This window comes from Marasmius oreades, chromosome 2 (genome assembly GCF_018924745.1).
Source record: "Marasmius oreades isolate 03SP1 chromosome 2, whole genome shotgun sequence".
NCBI lineage: Eukaryota > Fungi > Basidiomycota > Agaricomycetes > Agaricales > Marasmiaceae > Marasmius > Marasmius oreades.
This window is the reverse complement of record NC_057324.1, coordinates 4,572,233-4,593,544: the sequence shown is the minus strand read 5'-3', so window position 1 is coordinate 4,593,544 and position 21,312 is coordinate 4,572,233. Positions and strand designations below refer to the sequence as shown.

Genomic DNA, 21,312 nt, shown 5'->3' with positions numbered 1-21,312 from the left:
ATCATGCCACCTGAAAGTCGAGTGCGGCGCACCATTCCAGAGGACCCTTTGATTTCCTTACCACCCTTACCATATGATCCACCAGAATTTCAGCCAACTTCACATCTGGACCATGAACGCCTTAAAATATTGGACTTAAACTCAACTGGATTTTTGTTACCAGATGAAGAAAGGTTATTCCAACATGTGGTATCCATAAACCAGGAGGCTTTCGCTTTTGAAGACATAGAACGGGGAACTCTCAAAGACTCATATTTTTCACCATATGTCATTCCGACTATTCCGCACCAACCTTGGCAGTATCGCAATATTCCTATACCTCCAGGAATTCAGGACAAGGTGAATGAGGTGTTGAAACTCAAGATTGATGCTGGAGTATACGAACCCAGTGTATCATCATACCGATCCATGTGGTTTTGTGTCCTTAAGAAGAACGGAAAATTACGAATAGTCCATGATCTCCAGCCTTTGAACAAAGTAACTGTACGGGACGCAGGAATGCTACCAATCATTGATGACTTCATTGAAGGCTTTGCAGGAAGACAATGTTATTCGGTGTTTGATCTGTTCTGGGGATTTGATGCCCGGAAAATAGATGAATCTAGCAGAGAACTCACTGCCTTTATGACTCCCATGGGACTACTCCAAATCACCTCCCTTCCCACTGGATTTACCAACTCTCCTGCCGAGTTTCAAAAGTGTATGGCCTTTGTTTTGCAAGAAGATCTTCCTGAAGTGGCCAATATTTTTATTGATGACTTGGCTATTAAAGGACCAAAGAGTCAATATTTGGACAGCCAGGGAGGACCAGAGCACTTGGCAGAGAATCCAGGAATACGGCGTTTTATTTGGGAACATGCCAATGATGTACACCGTATCATGCACCGAGTCAAATGTGCTGGAGCTACATTCTCTGGTCACAAGGCTCAGGTGTGCAGACCTGAAGCCCTGATCTTGGGACAAAGATGCAACAATCAAGGACGAATTCCTGACCAGGGACGAGCAGATAAAATATTGAGTTGGCCCATTCTGGAGGATTCCAAGCACGTTCGCCAATTCTTAGGATTATGTGGATCAGTAAGGATCTGGATAAGAGACTATTCCATGATCATCAGGCCTCTCACTAAATTGTATCACAGGGACGTACCGTTCCAATGGGGAGAAAATCAGCAGAAAGCCTTTGACCAGATTAAGAAGGCCATATCATCTGCTCCTGCAATGAAACCCATTGACTATGACTGCGACCGAATTGTCATTCTATCTGTGGACTCAAGTAAAGAAGGTACAGGAATGATTTTATCCCAATTGGATGAACAAGGAAGAAAGATTCCAGCACGTTATGGATCCATTCCCATGAGCGAAAGTGAATCTCGCTATTCACAGCCCAAGTTGGAGTTGTTTGGATTATACAGAGCCCTTCGACATTGGAGAATTTATTTAGTAGGAGTGAAACACCTCAGGGTAGAAGTGGATGCCAAGTATATTCGCGGAATGATTAAGGAACCCGATTTACAACCTAATGCAGCAATCAACCGTTGGATTCAAGGCATCCTTTTGTTCGACTTTGAACTGGTTCATGTTCCAGCCACTAGATTTAAAGGACCTGATGCCCTCTCAAGAAGACCTTTAGCTGAAGGAGAGACTGCCATTAGCGATGATGACACATGGTTGGACAGAGTGGCTTTATTCAACTGGAGTTCAGAAGAGAGTCCTCCTCACACCATAAAACATCGGGTTTTGTATCATGCACTCGAACTTCCCTCAGTGGTATGGCTTTCCAGGGAAACACAGGAAAAATGGCTGCAGCAAGTACGTCATTTCTTGCAGACTCTTGAGACACCTTACTTTCCTGTAGTGGCAGATAAGAAGAGGTTTCTTAAACGAGCTCGCCGATATCACATGCGTGGAGATCATCTTTTCTATCGTGACAAACATGGCCAACCTCAACTAGTCATCACAGACCCTGAAAAGCGCCTTAAAATTCTTACATTGGCACACAATCATTTAGGGCACAAGGGAGTGCAGGCAGTTTATGATTTACTCCGCAGTCGATTCTATTGGCCACATTTACGAAACGATGTGGAACATCATATCAAATCTTGTCATGAATGCCAAATTAGAAGTCTCAAGAGATTCGAAAAGCCTCCTACAGTGTCAATTCCGGTTGCTTTGTTTGGAAAAATTTACATTGATGTGATGTATATGCCACCAGCAGGAGGATATCGGTATATTGCAGCCGCCAGGGATGATCTTTCAGGAGTTTGTGAAGCCCGAGCTCTAACCAGTATTGACTCAGAGAGTCTGGCAAGATTCTTTTGGGAACAAATTTACTGCAGATATGGAACCCCCCACCAAGTGGTGACCGACAATGGATCAGAAGTCAAAGGGGCATTTGATACTCTTATGAAGCGCTTAGGAGTGCCACAAGTCCGGATTTCACCCTACAACAAACATGCAAATGGAGTAGTTGAGCGTGGTCATTTTACGTTGAGAGAAGCGCTACTCAAGGCATGCGAGACTCGGTTATCACAATGGCCCAAGCGACTTCCTGAAGCGGTGTTTGCAGATCGGATTACAATTCACCGATCTACAGGTTTTTCTCCATATCATCTGCTCCATGCTACGGAACCTTTACTTCCGTTTGATCTATTTGAAGCCACATTTTTGGTTGAAGGATTTTATATTGGTATGACAACGGAGGACCTTCTTACGTTAAGGATGAGACAGCTCCACCGACACCCACAGGATATCGCTAAAGCAGCTGAAGTTCTCAAAGCCAGTAGATTCTCTTCCAAATTGCACTTCGAAAAACGGTTTGCAAAAAGACTCATTCCTAGGGAATATCATTCTGGCGAGTTAGTGTTAGTACGCAATTCAGAGGCTGATCAAAACATTGGAATGAAGGAACAACCACGCTATCTTGGGCCTTTTGAAGTCATTCGCCGGACCCGAGGAGAAGCCTATAAACTCAGGGAATTAGATGGGGCTGAATTGGCTGTTTCCATGGCCGCCTACAGACTAATGCCATACATTCAACGCGACCATTGGTTCATGAAGACAGGGTGGCTGGGGGAACATGAAAATTGAGAAAACAAGCACCAACTGTTCCCAGGCCACTGCCGTAAATTCCCAACAGATTCATCAACCTTATTTTTCCTAGTCATAGCAACTCCATAACAGACTATCATCTACCATTAAATCCCATTAAAAACGACGTCTCTCTTTTACGTTCCCTCATTCCTTTCCCTTTCCCCCCCTTCTTTTCTTCCTATGAATCCTTTTCTTTCTCGGCTTGAATATCCATCGAACCATGGAACCATCGATCTCAGTCAAGTACGTGTGGAGTGTACTGGACAGGAGTTTCACGAGTTGTTGGAAAAGGTTGTGCATTATACCAAGAACCACACCATGGCTCATTGGTACAATCCAAGTGACTTGCAGCGCTACCTCCAAGTAAACCCAGGCACCCTTCATCCAGATTCTCCGCATCTGTCATTCATTCACAAACGACGATGTCCCGAATACTCCAGAAATCCCATGTTCCCATCACTCAATACCACACTCCTATCCTGTCGCTGGGAAGCAGAGCTCTCCGACTTTCATCCTCCGGCTCTGAAGGATGTCCCAGTGTATTATACCAGGGAAAACGTACCAGCCCAATCAGTCACCTTTGGAGCAGCCATTTTGGGGCCTGCTGGAGAATTCGATCGTGCAATTCTTATCCGTCCAGTGTACGAATGGGTCCATGATGTGTTTGTCCTTGCCCAGACCGACCTTTCTCGCCGAGTGGTGTACATTCGTCTCCAGTCTCATGTGCTCGTCCCCCGATGGCCTTCCATCTTCTCCACACATTCCCAGTTCCTGTCCCAGATCACTCCTGTCATCACTGGACCTTGTAACGCTACAACCCAGGCGGTAATGGAGGTGGTAGGATATCAATATGGCGCACCAATTGCTTTTAACCCAAACCAGCGAAAGGATGTTGATGAAGTCACTGAAGAACCCACATTCCTGGAACCCCATGACATCCCTGCTCTCAAAAGCATGAACGACTTGGGAGATTGGCTTATTGATCATTCCACCTCTCTCCATCCAGTAACATTTCCATTAGCCGATGACTCCGACAGTGGAGAGTTGGTTTTCGCTTCAGCAGTAGAGCTCTCCCCCTTCCAGAATCGTCTAGAACGTATTGGACGCTATCCACAATTTGATTTTACTCTTTCATCCGGAAGTACCGATCAGACAGAAATGCTCACCGTCTGGGAATTCCTGGCAGAGATCAATGCCGCCGACAGCCCTAGACCACCCACATCTCCATCAGTCAATCGCAGTTCTCCTTCCACTTCCGCTCCTGGCAGAGGAGACGACCTTCGGAAAGAGAAGAACGATAACAACGGAGGCAGAGGGGTGATTTCTAAAGTGACCAAGGCGTTGTCAGACAAGGTTTCCGAGAGACAACAGAGAAGAGGAAGAGTAGAAGGGAGTGGTGGTGCATTCCTGAAGCAAACTTCTCGTGGCGATGGCTCCCATGCAACGGATACAGACGAAGATGGCAAGCACCCTTTTCTGGACTGATCATCATACTCAACTTCACGCCAGTCATACGGTTAGGAACATTCCCATGTCGGTTCGCTTTATTCTCGGAAGAATGCTGTGGGGAATTCACTGTGAGCGACGAGGACGTGCGCTAAATTGTTCCCCGCGGATGTCAGGCCTGATTTGATTACCCCATTGAATTCCCTTTTTGATTTCTTCCTCTTATGCGCTCATATTTTGGACCCATACTCATGGACCCATACTTCCTTAACAGTATCGTTACTATCCGCATAGCCTCCTTTTATACATACTTACTAAGTTTGGGAGGTTTTTCACGTATCCGTTTGGTTGTTTGGCATGGACCATAGTTCCGGTTTATAGTAATAAGTACAAACAAAGGCTTCCAGTAGTATATAAACAGGGGTGTTCCCCACAAAATATAGTTCATTCTCCTCCCTACTTCTCATCTCTCAGTCTTGGCCACCTTGGTTCAGTATAACCAAGAAGAATTGCACCCTCATCGCTGTCAGGAGTGTTCTCAAGAGTAGAACAGCTGCCTACACTTTGACTGGTGAGTTCGTCGTTGCCGTCTGTGTTGCTGATTAGTTTTTCTTTAGGTTTCTTTAGGCTTGCTCATTGATCAGACCAGCGCTGATCATCATCTGTCCTCTCTTATCATCATTCACTGTTGGGTATAGTCACACCTACACCTCCAGACCTCGCACCTTCATGTCCGGTCATTGTATCCTTCTTCATCGGGGTTACATATATCGCTCGTCACCAGCAGTACAGAGAAATGCTGCCATGACAAAAGATTTCTCACGAAAAATACCTAAACCACTTGTGGTTGTCGTATGTATCAATGGTGAACCAGCCCGTGCTCTGATTGATACCGGGTCCCTCGGGGATTTTATTTCCTCAACTTTTGCTGACCAACTGAAAATCAAAAAGTTGGAATTGGCTAAACCTCTACCACTTCAGCTGGCTGTCCAAGGCTCTCGCTCTCGGATTAATTGGGGAGTACAAGCTAACTTTCAGTATCAAGGAATTTCAGAAACTCGGTACTTTGACATAGCCAATTTGTCTAGTTACGACGTGATACTCGGTACCCCATGGTTATTTCAACACCGGGTAACAGTTGGGTTCCACGACTCAAAAGTAATAGTTGGGAGTAATACCTCTCTTCCAATTGAGGGAATAAACGTGGCTCAACTTTCTTCTCGGGCTATGGACATGTATGAAGAGAACTTAGATATGGCCCGGCAGGAATTAACCAGGTATGCTTTACCTATCTGTCGTGAGGTTGGAGAAACTGAACTCCCGCCCCTTAGAGCCATCAATCATTCCATTCCACTCGTTGACCCTGAAAAGATTTATCCGTGGCGACCATCAAGATGTCCGGAGATGTTTCGGGAGCAATGGGCAGAAAAACGGAATGCGTACCTTAAATCTGGCCGATGGAAAATTACCAGTTCAGGTAATACAGTTCCAATGTTACTCATAAAGAAACCTGGTACTCAATCACTTCGAATTGTCATAGATCTTTGTGCTCGCAACACCAATACCCGCAAACTGTCATCCCCGATGCCAGATATTGAAGGTATTAAACGCCGTGTGGCTAATGCCAAATATAGATCAATTATTGATGGTAAAGACGCATATGAACAGATCCGAATAATTCCTGAACATGTTGATCGTACTGCAATGACTACACCGGATGGCAACATGGTGAGTCTTGTGGTTCAACAGGGTGACTGTAATGCCCCAGCCACTTATCAGGCTCTGATGAATTATCTATTCTCAGAATACATTAGCCGTTGGATGGATGTATACCTTGATGACATTGTAATCTACTCAAATTCCCTAGTGGAACATGTTCAACATGTTAAAACTGTCATTGATATACTCAAACGGGAGAAACTTTACTTAAGTGCAAAAAAGTTAAATTTCCTACCAAAAGAAATGAAAATCCTTGGGTGTGTTATAGACAGTAACGGAATTCGTATGGATCCGCACAAAGTTGACTCCATACTGAAATGGCCAACTCCAACCAATCGGGACCTACTCCGTGGGTTTCTCGGGTCAGTAGGGTACCTTGCAGATGACATTCCATCTGTTCGGATACCTATGGGTCATTTAAGCCCAATTACGGGTGATACGGTTCCGTTTCGTTGGACTCACCTGGAACAAAGAGCCTTCAAGGAGGTAAAAAGACTTACAGAGGGCGCAAAACATCACAGCCGTGTCCCACTCAACTACTCAAAGGACGCCGAACCAGTTTGGCTTGTTACCGATGGTTGTAGTACTGGGGTAGCGGGTGTCGTTTCACAAGGAAAAAGTTGGAAGACTGCACGGGTTGCAGCGTTCTATTCGGCGAAGCTCAACTCGGCACAACAAAACTACCCGGTGCACGAGATTGAAATGTTGGCGGGCGTGGAAACCATGCTCCGCCATCGGGACATCCTACAAGGGTTAAGTTTTACTTGGATTACTGATCATAAAGGGTTGGTACACTTACTAAACCAAAAGGATTTGTCCGGGCGTCAGGCTCGCTGGATGGAGAAAATCTCCGAGTTTGACTTTACGGTTGAGTACATCGCTGGATCTGAAAATGTACTTGCAGATGCCCTGTCACGGATTTACTCTAACGATAAGCCTGGCACGGTACGTGCAAGGAGTGAGTACACCTACCATGATGTGATCGATAACGATGTGCTCTTGTCGCACAAAATTACAATGCCGCTTCTGGTTGATATTGAGGCTTCATGCCTTGTGCCGGAATTGTTCGCAATGCAGACCAGGAATGGTGGCAAACATGTTGAAACAAGCCGTGAGTTTGCCAAGCGAATGAGGGACCGTTTCGTTCTTCACGGACCACAAGAACGAAAGGAGGGCGGGAGTACCCCAAAGATCCCTGAAAATGAAGTTAGCCCTACGGAAAACGAACCAAACCACTCTCCTGAACCACTGTCAGGGCAGGGGACCATGTCCGAACACCATACAGTACCTCCCGAAGTGCCCGAAGCACCTGAACCTGAACAAAATGTCAGAGACGAAGGACCCACAATGCCAGTTGTACAGGACATACCTCCGGTCACAACTGATACATCCCTACTTGCAGTAATAGCAGCCGGACGAAATAGAATGGACCTCGAAAATGTCTTGAAGAGCCGGTATGCTGGTGATAATCTTCTGAGTAAGATTATCGAGAATCCAAAAGAATATCGAAATTTCGAAGTTGACAACGGACTCGTGTACATGAAACTCAAGGATCGAAAAGTCCTGTGTATCCCTAAACTGATAGTTAATGGCCGAAATGTCAGAGAACATGTCATAGATGAAGCACATTCATTATTAGCTCACCTTGGCCCGAAGAAAACTCTTGACTATCTTCGAGACTATGTCTGGTGGAAAGAAATGGTCAGCGATGTCCAGGCATATTGCGAGACATGTCACACCTGTAAAAAATCGAAACCGAACAACCAACGACCGTACGGACTCCTCAATACTCTTATGGTACCCAACTATCCTTAGGAGGCCATCGGAATTGACTTCGTCGGCCCTCTTCCCGAATCCAAGGATCGCGATGCATCATATGATATGATCACCGTGGTGATAGACCTCCTCACGGGGATGGTCCACCTCATTCCAAGTTGCACCACGTACAAGGCCAAACAAATTGCAGAGCTCGTATTTGCGGAAATATACAAACATCACGGTCTACCTAAGACTATTGTTAGCGATCGCGATTCCTATTTTACGAGTACATTCTGGACTCACCTACATAATCTAATAGGTACTAAACTCCGGATGTCCAGTGCATACCATCCACAGACGGATGGTGCAACTGAACGTGCGAATCGCACGGTAACCCAGATGCTTCGACAGTGTGTTGATATTGACCAAAGGAATTGGGTCCTGAAATTGCCATCAGTCGAATTTGCTATCAACATTGCCCGATCCGATAGTACGGGCTACTCACCTTTCTTCCTGAACACGGGCCGCATCCCTCGTCCATTCCTGTGGAACTCAGCTGATAAGAACGAGTATCACGGCATACGAGTCTATGCTCAGAAGATGAAGCAGGCCATAATGCAGGCGCACGACAGCATTCTGAGCGCTCGCGTGAAGCAAACAAGGGACGTGAATCGTCATCGCCGCCCCGCTCCATTCAAGGCAAATGACCTGGTTTATTTGTCAACAGAGAACATAACCTTTCCGAAGGGGTACGCACGGAAACTGGTACCCAAGTACATTGGGCCATACAAAATCTTGAGGGATTTCGGTAACAACTCCTACCACTTGGAACTCCCCGCCCGGTTGAAACAGCGAGGAGTCCACGATGTATTCCATGCCTCGTTACTCCGTATCCACGTACCTAACGATGATCGCCTCTTCCCTGGGCGCCTTGAAACGCAAGTTGCCGATTTCGGCGAATGGGCCGTTGATCGAATACTCTCGCATTCTGGAACAAAAAGTAATGCAATATTCAAAGTCAAATGGAAATCGGGTGATATTACCTGGTTGCCCTATCATACAATCGACCATCTCGATTGTGTAAGTGACTACCTTGAAGCACTTGGCATTTCCGACGTCTCGGAGTTAGTATCTGGAGGGCGCGAGCCGCCTGTAAACGAATTAGCACCTGAGGATGCTCTGGTAGCTTCAAGAACTCACCATATGCACTTAGGAATGATTGGTTGTCTAGAAGAGTTAGGAGAAGCGGAAGAGTTTAGCGAGAAAGAAGAGGATATAAGAAGAAGAAAACTCACCAAGGATCAAACATCCCCACTCGACATCTCACTACACTCATCCACCATGACCGTTGACCAATGGCTCCGACCTCTCGAAGGAAACAGCAAGCGTGGTGACCAGACGCTGCGGATCCACCGACCCGACATTGCCCCCAACGTCACTATCACTCGCCTTGAACTCCTTCACTGTATTCGTACCGACACCAATCTCCGAAAGATCAATGCACTCGAGGACAAAGCAACGAACTCCATTCCGTTGATCTACCCTCAGATTGCCGCCATGTTCAATGCGGACACCTCTTACGACTGCAAATTTGTGGTCTACGATACCCAATCTAAGTCCATCATCATATCTGGGCCTTCCATCGCGAAATCAGGCGTCTTTGACGCGTACGTTCATGGTACTATTCCCGAAAATTCTTCGTCTCGAAACCGAAAGTCGGGAACTCGTGAACTTGACCCATGGAAACAGGAAGTCCTCGACAATATGCTGTGGAATTCGTTAAAACACTACAGCAACCCTAGCGACGCTAGAAAACATTCTCGATTGGTCAATAGTCGTGGCCGTAAACCAGGAAAACACGTACCTAACAAATCCAACGTCGCGTCGACTTCGACCACAGCCGCAGCCTTCGGCTCTGCCACCCCCTTTACTCCATTTCCCATTATTGGTCCAGTTCCTCCGTCCACTCCAGCACCACCTCTGCCGCCGGTACCTGCTGCCTCTCCTACCCCAACGATTGCCACCTACAGTCCAACTCCTGCCCCAAGCAGCACCCCTACTTTCACTCAGACCTATCTCAACGACTCTCTACTCTTGGCTGCTCAATCCGTGGTACCCAATCCCGCCATTTCTTTGGCTATCAACTCGATCGACGTATTGGAAAATTTTGAATTCCTTGATGTTTCTTCAGGCTCGCTGTCGCAGAATGCTGGAGGAAATGCCGGAAATGTTGAAGAAAATGTCGGAGAAAACGTTGTGAATGATGGAAATGTCCCGATGGATACTGACGGACAATGAAGAAAGGATATTGCATATATCCTTTGGAGGGCGTGTGTAGCGAAATAGACTGTCTCATTTGTTTGCGCTTTGTTTGCCTACAGCTTTAGATTACTCACCATTTAGTTTATCTTTGTTTATCCCTCCTTTTCGTATATAACTCCTTGTCGCTCTCTGTCGTAGAGTAGTCTTTCCTGAATCTTAGTGGTTATCCCAGTTCTCGAACGGCTCTCTCGTGTGTGGTCACCGTTTCACGACGCTGCCCCCACAAACCGGTACTGCGGGAGGATTTTTGTAGTCCGGACATTCTGGTGGTGGAGGTTGCGGGGACACTTATCTTTAATGCTTATATACCGCCTGTCAACGCAAGAAAGCATTGGTCGACATGGACAGATACACACCCTTTGCAAGCGCTGAGGGATGCGATAGCACTTGCATGCATGTTGAAACTGCCATACATGATCTTTGGTGATTTGAATGCAAGGACAGGATCGGAGTACCCAACAAAAAGTCATCCTGTGCGCATCTCGGCTGACCCTATAACTAATTCCCGTGGTAGGGAGATATTGCGCATGTGCGATGACTTTGATCTGACGTTACTTAACGGTTCTTGGGATATACCGGGAACGCATAACAGATGGACTTCTCACCAAAAGAAGACAGATTTACATACAGGACTTGTCTCTTATAACTGTGCAGTGGTGGACTACGCACTTGTGTCGGATGCATGCAAGCCAAATGTGGGTGACTTCACTATATCGAATCGTACAATCTGGTCAGACCACTCGTACCTTTCAATGGCTTACGCCCTGGATGTCTCGAACAACTTTCCTTCAATGTCGTCATCTGCGGCTTCCACTCACAAAGCTCGCCCGAAGTTTTCCATCCCTGTACAATCTAACTTAGATCATATGCTGGATGGTCTGATGAAGAAGGATGAGCTGTCATTGCAGGACAAATTAGATAATATCTATGGCACGACACAAGACCAGGATTGTACAACAAGGGACCTGAGGGTTTATACAGATGGTTCCTGCATCAAGAGACCATACGATAGTAAGGCTGGGTCTGGGATTTATTTTGGTCCGGGATGTACTTACAATGGTTCATACCGTGTCTCTAGCCCACAGACCAATAATCGTGCAGAGCTTTATGCGATATTGATGGCCATCATCCATTCACCTGCAGACAGAGCATTGCATATCCACACGGATTCCCAGTACGCCATTCGATCGCTAACATACTGGGCCCCTCGCAATGCTAACTGTGGATGGAGCTGTGAGAATGGTGATATACTAAAGAGGATTGCCTTATGGGTAAGCCGACGCACGTCAACAGTCACCCTGCATTGGGTTAAAGGTCACTCTGACGATGCGCATAACGACGCTGCTGATGCACTTGCCAAGGCAGGATCTCATCTTCCTTTGGATTCTACACTTGACTTGGAGGCGATACAATGCCCGACCCTGCCCACTGCTTTCGAAGCTAACTACTGATCTGTCGGATACGGAGACAGTTAGTAAGAAGCTGACAGTGAATAGAGGGGCTTCGTATAGCCACAGCAGTCATCGTGGTCGCGCATACAAGCGTCAACAGCAGTCACGTATATTGACAAAGTTGGAGGATGCTTCATCTCGACCAGCAGTCTTCTGGCGATTGTACAAACGTCTTCGATATCCACGTGCACCTCCTGTCTCGACCACTGTTGCCCAGCTGCACAGTGTATTTGTACCTCGAATGAATCTGCCTGACCCGGACAAGTCAAATTTCAACAAAGTGAAGCTGGAGGAGCATAAACAGTCGTCTGAGGCGCGCACAGCCCCAACAGCCCCTTCGATTTTTTCGGTATTAAATGAACACATTACCATCGCAGACGTAGAGCACGTTAAGACATATCTTTGTCGCCGACACCACTCAGAGACAACAGGCATTGATGATACTCCATACTCTCGCATCATGGACATGGATAACAATGAAATTTGTCAGCTTCTCAATGCATGTCTGGACTCCTCGAGTGCACCTGCCACTTGGTTAACGACTCTTATTGTTGCCATTCCAAAGCCGGGAAAGGATACATCAGACCCAGTCAATTACCGTGCGATAGCACTGGAGAGCTGTTTCTTGAAGTTTGCGATGCTCTTGGTGAACATGAAACTAATGTATGCTGCAGAGGAAGCGGGGATAATTCCCCCTTCTCAGAATGGCTTCCGAGAGGGCTATCGCACCCATAACAACGCGTTCATTTTACGCTCAATTATAGAAAAGACGCTTGCAGGAGGAGATCCCCTCTATGTCGCATTTATTGATGTGTCGAACGCCTTCCCATCAACTAACCAATCAGCACTGTGGGATCGTCTGGAACATTATGGGTTTACAGGTCGCTACTTTGATTGGCTTAGATGTGTTTACGACAAGATGACATACCTTATATCGCTGGAGGATGAACTATCAGAGGAGTTCAAGTCCCTTTCTGGGGTTCTCATCGGTGATCCTGCTTCTCCTCTCCTGTGGAATTTATACCTGGCGACTCTGAATTTCCCACAAGATCCCGATGATGCTGACCTTGAAGGGTATCCTATCTCTCATCTTGAGCATGCGGATGACATGGTCATCATGTCACGTACGCCTGAGGGCTTGCGCAGACATCTCAATGAGCTAGAATCCTGGTGTTACGATAACTTTCTGTCACTGGATCCAAAGAAATCTAAGGTTATGATATTTGGGAAGTTACCTCAACAACCGCCTTTCTTCGTGATACGGGGACTGCGGTTGGAAATTGTACCTGTGTACAAGTACGTGGGTATCAGTTTCTCATCCACGAATCACGACATCTTCTCCGAGTTCTACAACGTGAAGGTCAAATCCGCCATCGCATCGGCACAAGGAATTTTAGGGACAGACAGACTTGTCGGTCGGCATCGCCTTCCCCCCGCAGTGTCTCGCAACCTCTACACCGCTTTAGTCGACTGTCACCTTATTAGTGGGTGTGAAGTGGCTCTCGATGTCGCAAGGGATGGTCCACAAAAGTTGGTGGATGTTCAGGTCAACTTCCTTCGTCGTCTCCTTGGACTCGGAAACCACTCCATCGTCTCTGTACTGTTCACAGAGACGGCGGTGTACCCTATTCTGCAACGCCGCCTTGTTCTTGCACTGCGATACCTACTCTACCTCGTTACGCGTACTCCACCGTCTAATGGAGGGGATCATATGACTACGTTGGCGTTACGTTCTAGCGATCGTCTTCGTATGAAAGGGAATACTTCATGGATGTCTGATCTTGACTTTGTCCTCTCCAGATCGCCGGGCCCCGCGGGTCCACCTCTTCGGTTGCCTTCCATAGATGATTTGACCGAGGGGGTCATCAAACAACTAATCAAAACATTGAGCTCGAACATCTGTAAAAGCTTACAGCAGGATGTTGACACTTTCTCTCGACTGTCCCTCATTCGGAACCGCCTGGAACCTGTGGATCCGAAAAAGGTCGAAGACGTGCCTACTTTCCACATCCTCTATCTTCGCCATTACTTGACGAGAATTCCTAACTATAAACATCGCATCTCTCTCACGCGACTGTTGTTGGGTGCCTGCGTACCGTGCATCTTTAAGGCGTCTCCGGCGCGTACGCCAAAGCCATCCGATGATTGGAGTTCATATTGTTGTCGCGCTTGTGATGCTCACTACGAAACTCCTGAGCATGTTATGTTGGCCTGCCCTGCAGACCTCGAATTATTAGCGATACGTGAACAGTTTATGGCGTCTTTGCCTTCACGCCAACGCTACAACGTACCGGTACAAGATAACGAGGCTTTCCAAGTCTTGAAGAATTGCATTTATTCATGGGACTTGGTGGTTGCAACTGCGAGATTTGTTCACCAAGCGATGGTTTTGTGGCAGCGAAAGGTGCTAGAAGGCTTTCGGTGCTTTGACGACGACCCCGTTGACGGTGGGGATGATAGTGCGGAGGAAGATCTGAACAGCGACGGCGACAGCGAATTCAACGTCAGCGCATCCGGATCAGATTTCGGTGATGAAGAATTTGGCAACGATGAAAGTATTACTGCTATACTACACTAGTCTACTTGTCCTTCTAAATTTCGATGTGCTGTAATAAGTGGCTGCTGGTCGCCCTACAGTCTACCGCCTCCTGAGAGGGGTGAGCTCGCTTTAGGGTAGTACTAGTAGTTCCGGCGGTTCCCTTGTGGGACCATGCTGCGTAATCTATCTATCTATCTATCTGATCATCCGACGGCGGGCAAAATCATCGTCACACAATTCAATGCCGCCCCGAATCCTGGCAATACAAAATAAAACTCTCGATTAATTAGCATCAGTACAGAACAATATCACCGCAGCGCAAACTCGGACAAAACACGAACGAGTGCAAACATTCAATAACTGCCTAAACGTCAACATCGTTCATCAAAACCGCAGCGGTTCTTATTAGTTTCTCGTGGTGTTCAGACCGTGGCTTGATTTCGCATGGAAATGGTACAGGCCGACTGCCAAATTGAAGATCTTAGTTTGGAGATTCCGTATCAAAGGGAAGTAAACATACCTCTGTAAAGACGACGTAAACTCTTGACTTGGCACAATTTCATTTCCAAACTTGTCCCTGACTTTCCTAATGTTGAAGGAATATAGCATGCCTGCTACGGCCGCGTACATACTTATCATTGCAAAATGACGGCCAGGACATATTCTGCGTATAGGAAATAGGTTAGCGATGTGGATAATATGAGTCGAGGAAGATATAAACCATACCTCCTCCCAGTTCCCCAAAACATTGTGGGTTCCGGGATATCGGGATTAATCTGACCGTCTGCAGTAAGGAATCGACCTGGAATGAACTTGTCCGTGTCCCGTCCGTATATCTCTGCATCTCGGAATACAGCCCTTTATGAACAACAAGGCTTTGGATAAGAATCCTATATGAAAAGAAGAGTAAAGGAAACCTACCAAACGTTCCCGATAACTACCGAGTTTTTCGGAATTCGATACCCTCTGTATTCGTCTTCTTCCGTAACAAGGTGGGCTAAACCTTAACAGATCCTTGGGTCAAAACCAGAACCAAGACGGTGAAGCAACGTACCAAGTGGATCGACTGGTTGCCAGCTAGGACCGAAATGGAGAAGTTAGAACCAAGATACCAATCACTAGAACCTGAACGAACCGCATGGTCTCATACAGAATAGCTGTAATGTATGGCAAGTCATCGCGATCCTTCAAATCCGGTAGCCTGTCTGGGCCGACAACCCTGTCCAGTTCTTCTTGAGCTAATCTCTGGGCTTCGGGGTAGCACACCATGGCGAGAATGAAGATATGAAGGGCGCAGACGGTCGTATCGGTGCCAGCTAGAAGAAATGAAACGCGTTCAATCCAGTTAGTCAGACGTTCAAGTAATCGGATGCGACAACAGACCAAGATACATAGCACCAGCAGACTCCCGTACAACTGTTTCATCCACATCTTTGGAATTCTTCCTGTCCAGACAGTAAGAGACAAAACAGGGCCTATTTGATCCGTTAACCTGTTCAATAGCAATCCGTCAATGTCAGTTGCCGCGGGAGGCGATTGGAATCAAACACACAATCTGCTCCTTGACAATATCAAAAGGCTCGTTCAACATCCTGTCAGCATCCTTCCCCCATTCTCTTCCTTTGAGTTTGAAAGACGCCCCAGGAAACCATGGAGGTACGTATTTGAGAATCGGAAGGTAATCCTAACTGAGATTTAGGAACTGCAGGAGCAACCAAGCTCGAAGAATCTTACGACTAGGAATGACCCCAGGACAGCAGCAGCCTCGAAACCCTCAAGTGCTCGTTCAGCCGTGTCTATCGCTGGGTCACCGATTTCCGCTGGTTTAATGGTGATGCCATATGTTATAGAGAGAATTATAGAACCGGCCATGCTGTTTTTGAGGTAATTAATCTGCAGAAAAGGTTACAGGATCAAGGAAGCACAGACTGTCGAAAAAGATGACAGAAGTTGTCAGGTTCACGAAGAAGGTCAACCAGTAGATTTCTGACTGCCTTGACTGTTTGCGGTTCATAGCGTTCTGATTGCTTGGGGTTGAATTCTTGAAAGAAGATGAGCGATCGACAAGACAGTGGAGGTTGGAAATTACCTTGATGAACGAGTTTTCGGCGGGTATTCCACGACTTCCCATAGGGCATTGTGATGAGTATCCAACCCCATCTTCGGGACAATGTTCAGCTTCGACCACAAACATCCCAGGTCGCTTACCCAATCCTGAAATATTTGGATTAGAAACAATGTTCGTACATAACATGCGGAATGGGATTCCTACACCTCATTCAACATCGTCCATTTCGGCCTGCTTGAATATATATTTGACCGCTTTTCCAAAAGGTCGTTAATGGCCTCATAGGAGTTCAAGATTATGGTCGTGGTACCGGCGAATTCGAAGTGAACGATATCGGAATCTGTTGTGATGGCATTGAGTTCGCGAACCTGACAACTGAGGTAAGACCTGACTGAATTTTCTCCCCCACTCAACGTACGTCAACCATTCGTGGCTGCGTGGGAGATCCAATAGATTTCCTGTTCACGGCTCTTAGTAGGACGTATCCTTATGCTGGAACAGGCAACATACCTATGAGAGGAAGAGCTCTTGGACCAGGCGGAAGTTTTCGCCTAAGCCTCGCTGAGCGCACTACCAGGATCATCCCAAGAACAATCGCGATCATAGGTCCATAATAACCGCTCACTCGCGATAGCAAGCCCATTCTGGTTCCTGAGAGAATTGGCAGTGGCCGCTAGCTGCTATATATATGTCGAATTCGTGAGAAGATCGGTGGTGTTTATTCAGCAAGCACCACAACTTCGATGGGCTCGTGGCCAGAACTATGTGTAAGAGCAGTCAAAATGGAAAGAAGTAAGGACCTAAACCCTGCCAGGACGTGCAGCGCACTAGAGTACAGTCCGGCCAGGATTATCCTTTAAGGCTCTTCATATACGGTTTGTTCGGCTCCCTGTCAAGTCTTTGGGTTCTCCCTTAGACTCTAGTGTGAGCGAAAGAGAATGTGCACACTACTACTCTGCCAAGCGCTTAAGCGTATCAGAAAGGCTCATTAACATTATCCATTACTGTCCAAATACTTACGTTGACGGCTTTGTTTGGACTCCCAGGCAGTCTTGAGTGTTTCGGGTCGTGTTTTGATGGTTTTGTGGGAAATCCCTACTAATGCATCACGATTCTGTGAACTAGCATTAGAGCGAAAAACAAGCTTAACGGTGAGCTGGCGAATGATTAATGATCGATGACTAGGACTGGTGAACGATCACGTGTTTATGTCACAGGTCATCGTCACAAAACTTGAGCTTATACCGCAATTCTATCTTCCCCTCCATCCACTCTCCGTACTCACCATGGCTCCTGTTCCTTCCAATGAAATACTCGAAAATCTACCAGACTCGAATCAAGTAACTAAAGAGGGCGGCCAGGACGTCGAATTTCCAGCACAGAATAGCGAACGGCCTGTAACTCCTCCTCAGGCTGCTGGCCAGGGAACGAAATCTGACAAGTTACACGAAACGCCCTTGAAGTACTCTGCCTCCTCTCATAATCAGTGTACTTCTATGCACTATCAACGGGACGCGAGGTACCGTCAGGCTGAGGCGGAGAATGAAGGAAAGTTCATTTCGATGGATCCGGAACGATTTGTGGATCTGTTCTTGCCGGCTGATCCTACCAAGCCCTTCAACCACAATGACACTGCTCAAAAAAATTTTGAGAATGCCGCGAATTGTTCAAGAGAAAAGGAATCATATCCATTCCTCGTACGTCAACGCTCTGGAACAAAATATAAATTTGTTGCTGATACGACGTTAAACGACCAACAGAGCAAAGCCTTCTCGGCATATTGTCCCTCTCTGGAAATCATCAATACCAGTAAACATCCTACGACTGTGATTTGGGGTAGACAGGAAGTGGAGATCAAACCAGACATTTCGGCATATCTGAAGGGTGGGCGTGCCACAGGCGAGGATAGTGCGGTGGACATAGACAAAGTGGAGGTCATGATCGAAGGCAAATGGACCATATCAGATGATGCTTTCGATGACACTGGGAAAAGCTTCGAGCGGAACAGTGGCCAGGGGAAGGATACCCGTGGACAGATTACAGCGTACGCCGCCGCCCAACTTGCTCGCCAACATAGGACCCATTGCTTCTCCGTCTTGTTCGTGAAAGATTCAGCTCGTCTTATCCGATGGGATCGAGCAGGCGCGATTGCCACCAAGAAATTCAACTTTGTCAAAGAGCACTGGCTAGCGATGTTTTTTCACAGATACAACTTCGCCTCGCCATCAACTCGTGGAGTCGATACCTCCGTCGAGCGCCTTCTGAGTACAGATCCGCTCGCGAAGGAAGCACGGGAGGCGTTGGGAACCCAGTCCAATGAAGCTTTGCACAAGTTCAAGATTGTTGACGACGAGACGGGAGTCATCACGTACTACATTGGTTCGAAGCCATTGTTCAATTTCGGAAGCTCTTTTACCGGACGCTGCACTCGCTGCTACAAGGTCTATGATATAAAGAGGGAGAAAATTGTGTTCATGAAGGACACTTGGCGAGTTGATGCAAAGGATGTGACGAAGGAGGGGGAGGTCTACCGGCTCTTGAAAGAACGTGGTGTGCCCAACATCCTTACACTCGTCACTTATGGGGACGTGCGACACCAGGACAATTCGACTCAACCCACGCAGACTCAACATTTCAGGCAGATGAGGGGACACTGTCACGCTCGTCTTGTCTTTGAAGAGATTGGTCGGGACCTGACGCACTTTAACACTACGGGAGAGATAGTGAGTGCAATTAAAGATGCCATTAAAGGTCAGTTGTCTACCATTCATCTTCACTTTGTGTGTTCTCACAGAGGTTTTCAGCTCATAAGGGGGCCTATGAAGACGCCCGAATTATGCATCGCGATGTCAGTGTCGGAAATATACTGATCTTGGATAATGGGAAGGGGGTGCTCATCGACTGGGATCTCAGCAAATCTCTCGATAAGAAAGGCACGCCTCGGCAGAACCAACGAACGGTATGTTCGTATACTTTCGATTCACTTGTCTCTGAATCCGCCTTTCACCGTTGCAGGGCACATGGCAATTCATGTCAGCCAAGTTGTTGGCCGATCCTAGTGCGCCTATACACGAGCTCGCTGATGACCTTGAATCATTCTACCATGTCCTCGTTTGGGTTGTGTTGAAGTTCACTCCACATCCGTTGCATAAACACTTCTTGATGCACCTGTTGCAGACGCGCTTCGACGAGACAATTCCTAGAACGGGACAGGTTCCCGTCGGAGGAGGACAGAAAGCGTTGCATTTCGAATCAAGCTACATGCAAAACACATCTCAACTTCCCCAAGGCGAGCTGCGCAATCTGATCGTCGATTTAGAGGCAGTCCTTCGAATCCGATACGCCAAACCAACAAAAGCAGAGACCGAAGCCCTAGAGCTGTGGGAAGGCTTGTATTCGGAAGGGTCGATAGACGAACAAAAATACAGAAGTCAAAAACACGCTAACTACGCCTGGCAACATAGCCAATACGCAGAACGCCTGACCAGTCATGCCTGGATGCTTTCCCGTTTCCGTCAAACTGCTAGCCTAAAGGATAGAATGTTGGACCAACGGGTCGTGCATGATGTGACCCCCTCGAACCAAAGCGAGCAAGAAACACGGGTACGGAAGAGGTCGAGCGAATTGGAGTCGGAGGACCCTCCTCCGGCCCAGCGGAGGAGGTTGGATAGAGCTGCTAAGAGTGTTGTTGGTGGGTACTCTGACGATCCCAATCCGGAAGATGAAGAGGATTCGCCAATGAAGGATGATCACGACACGGATTACAAGCCATAGGCACTCGTTGGACGCAACTTACACTCATAACATATTGCATTCATCGATATGTATTCGTAGCTAGCAACTGCATCTTTCTATTACTAGAGTAATTTCGCGATGCCTTCTATAGACAATTGTATCATAGTAGCGTTGGCTTTCCCCACTCGACTCTTACAAGAACCGCGGAGTATGACCCAAGCAGGGCTTTCCCCAAGTGCAAGTGATGCCTGGTTAACCGTGTAAGCATCGCCTTCGCCTCCGCCTGATACTGTACTACCCTCGTTTTTGAAACGGGTGTATTGCAGATTGATGCACCAAAGTCGAGCGAGGAGAGATCCAACTTCTATGCGACAGCTCTGCTGTTGACCCTATCGTCTATGCCATCTTGAGTAAGATCGCGGCGGGTTTTTCAACCACTGGCACTTCACTCGAAAACGCTCGTTATGATACCCTTATCCAATCTCCATCTTTCCAAATGATCTCTCCCGATGTACTCGTCGTCGTTTACTTCCAATTTCTAGAACCGGTGGAGGGTTGGCTGGCAAAACGACGGATTTCGGTATGTAGGCGAACAAGTTGGCATCGTTTGAGATTTTCAAACGAGTTTTCGGTGAGTTGGATACCATGTCTCGACTGATAGGGAAGGAAATCGTGGATTTGGGCGAAAGTGTTCGGTATGCGTCCTTATGAATAGTGCGAGCAAGGTCCAATTTGGATACTGTATCAAAATGAATCAGGAATCAGCATTCGTATCATTTGGACGCGCTCCATACGAGAAATCAGAGAGAAGATTTTGTCAATAGATAGACATCGTCAACGAAGAGCTCCAAAAGGCCTCTTCTCGTCGCCATGAAGATACATGATTTTTTTCGTCATCAAAAGAGTATCAAGAAATGGTATTGAGCACTCACAACGCTCAATGACGGATAAGTATCGATTCTCTACTTTTTTTCTGGCGTTAAAAACATCGGAAAGGTGGCCAGGAGATGAGCTCGTATTCTAAGTCTGCAGGAGTGTCTGTTAGGACACTTCAGAAGCCGAAACTGACTGATAAGTACCGTCTTGAAATTTCCTCTTTCTTTCTCCGTTACTTGTCGCAATCCTCCTAGTTTATTTCGCCCGTTCATTTGGGAAGTTGAGAGCCTTGCATAAGACTGGCCAAT

The 21,312-nt window shown here is 47.0% G+C and overlaps 2 protein-coding genes across 2 annotated transcripts; one reads left to right on the top strand and one right to left on the bottom strand.

Annotated features, from left to right (window-relative positions):
* Positions 1-14,403: 14,403 nt before the first annotated feature.
* Positions 14,404-17,537, bottom strand: E1B28_005204 (uncharacterized protein). The gene is made up of 16 exons (XM_043149753.1): positions 17,414-17,537; positions 16,904-17,348; positions 16,786-16,851; positions 16,598-16,733; positions 16,534-16,539; positions 16,415-16,485; positions 16,255-16,366; positions 16,060-16,198; positions 15,878-16,009; positions 15,709-15,817; positions 15,461-15,641; positions 15,380-15,402; positions 15,247-15,328; positions 15,052-15,183; positions 14,846-14,989; positions 14,404-14,789 (listed from the first exon to the last, which is right to left on the bottom strand). The coding sequence occupies exons 2-16, from the start codon at positions 17,034-17,036 to the stop codon at positions 14,690-14,692; spliced, it is 1,566 nt and encodes a 521-aa protein (XP_043014361.1). The 5' UTR covers positions 17,037-17,348; positions 17,414-17,537; the 3' UTR covers positions 14,404-14,689.
* Positions 17,538-17,637: 100 nt separating this feature from the next.
* E1B28_005203 (uncharacterized protein) lies at positions 17,638-20,167 on the top strand (the record flags this gene model as incomplete). The annotated part of the gene is made up of 4 exons (XM_043149752.1): positions 17,638-18,090; positions 18,154-19,144; positions 19,198-19,352; positions 19,409-20,167. The coding sequence occupies exons 1-4, from the start codon at positions 17,680-17,682 to the stop codon at positions 20,165-20,167; spliced, it is 2,316 nt and encodes a 771-aa protein (XP_043014360.1). The 5' UTR covers positions 17,638-17,679.
* Positions 20,168-21,312: the final 1,145 nt, after the last annotated feature.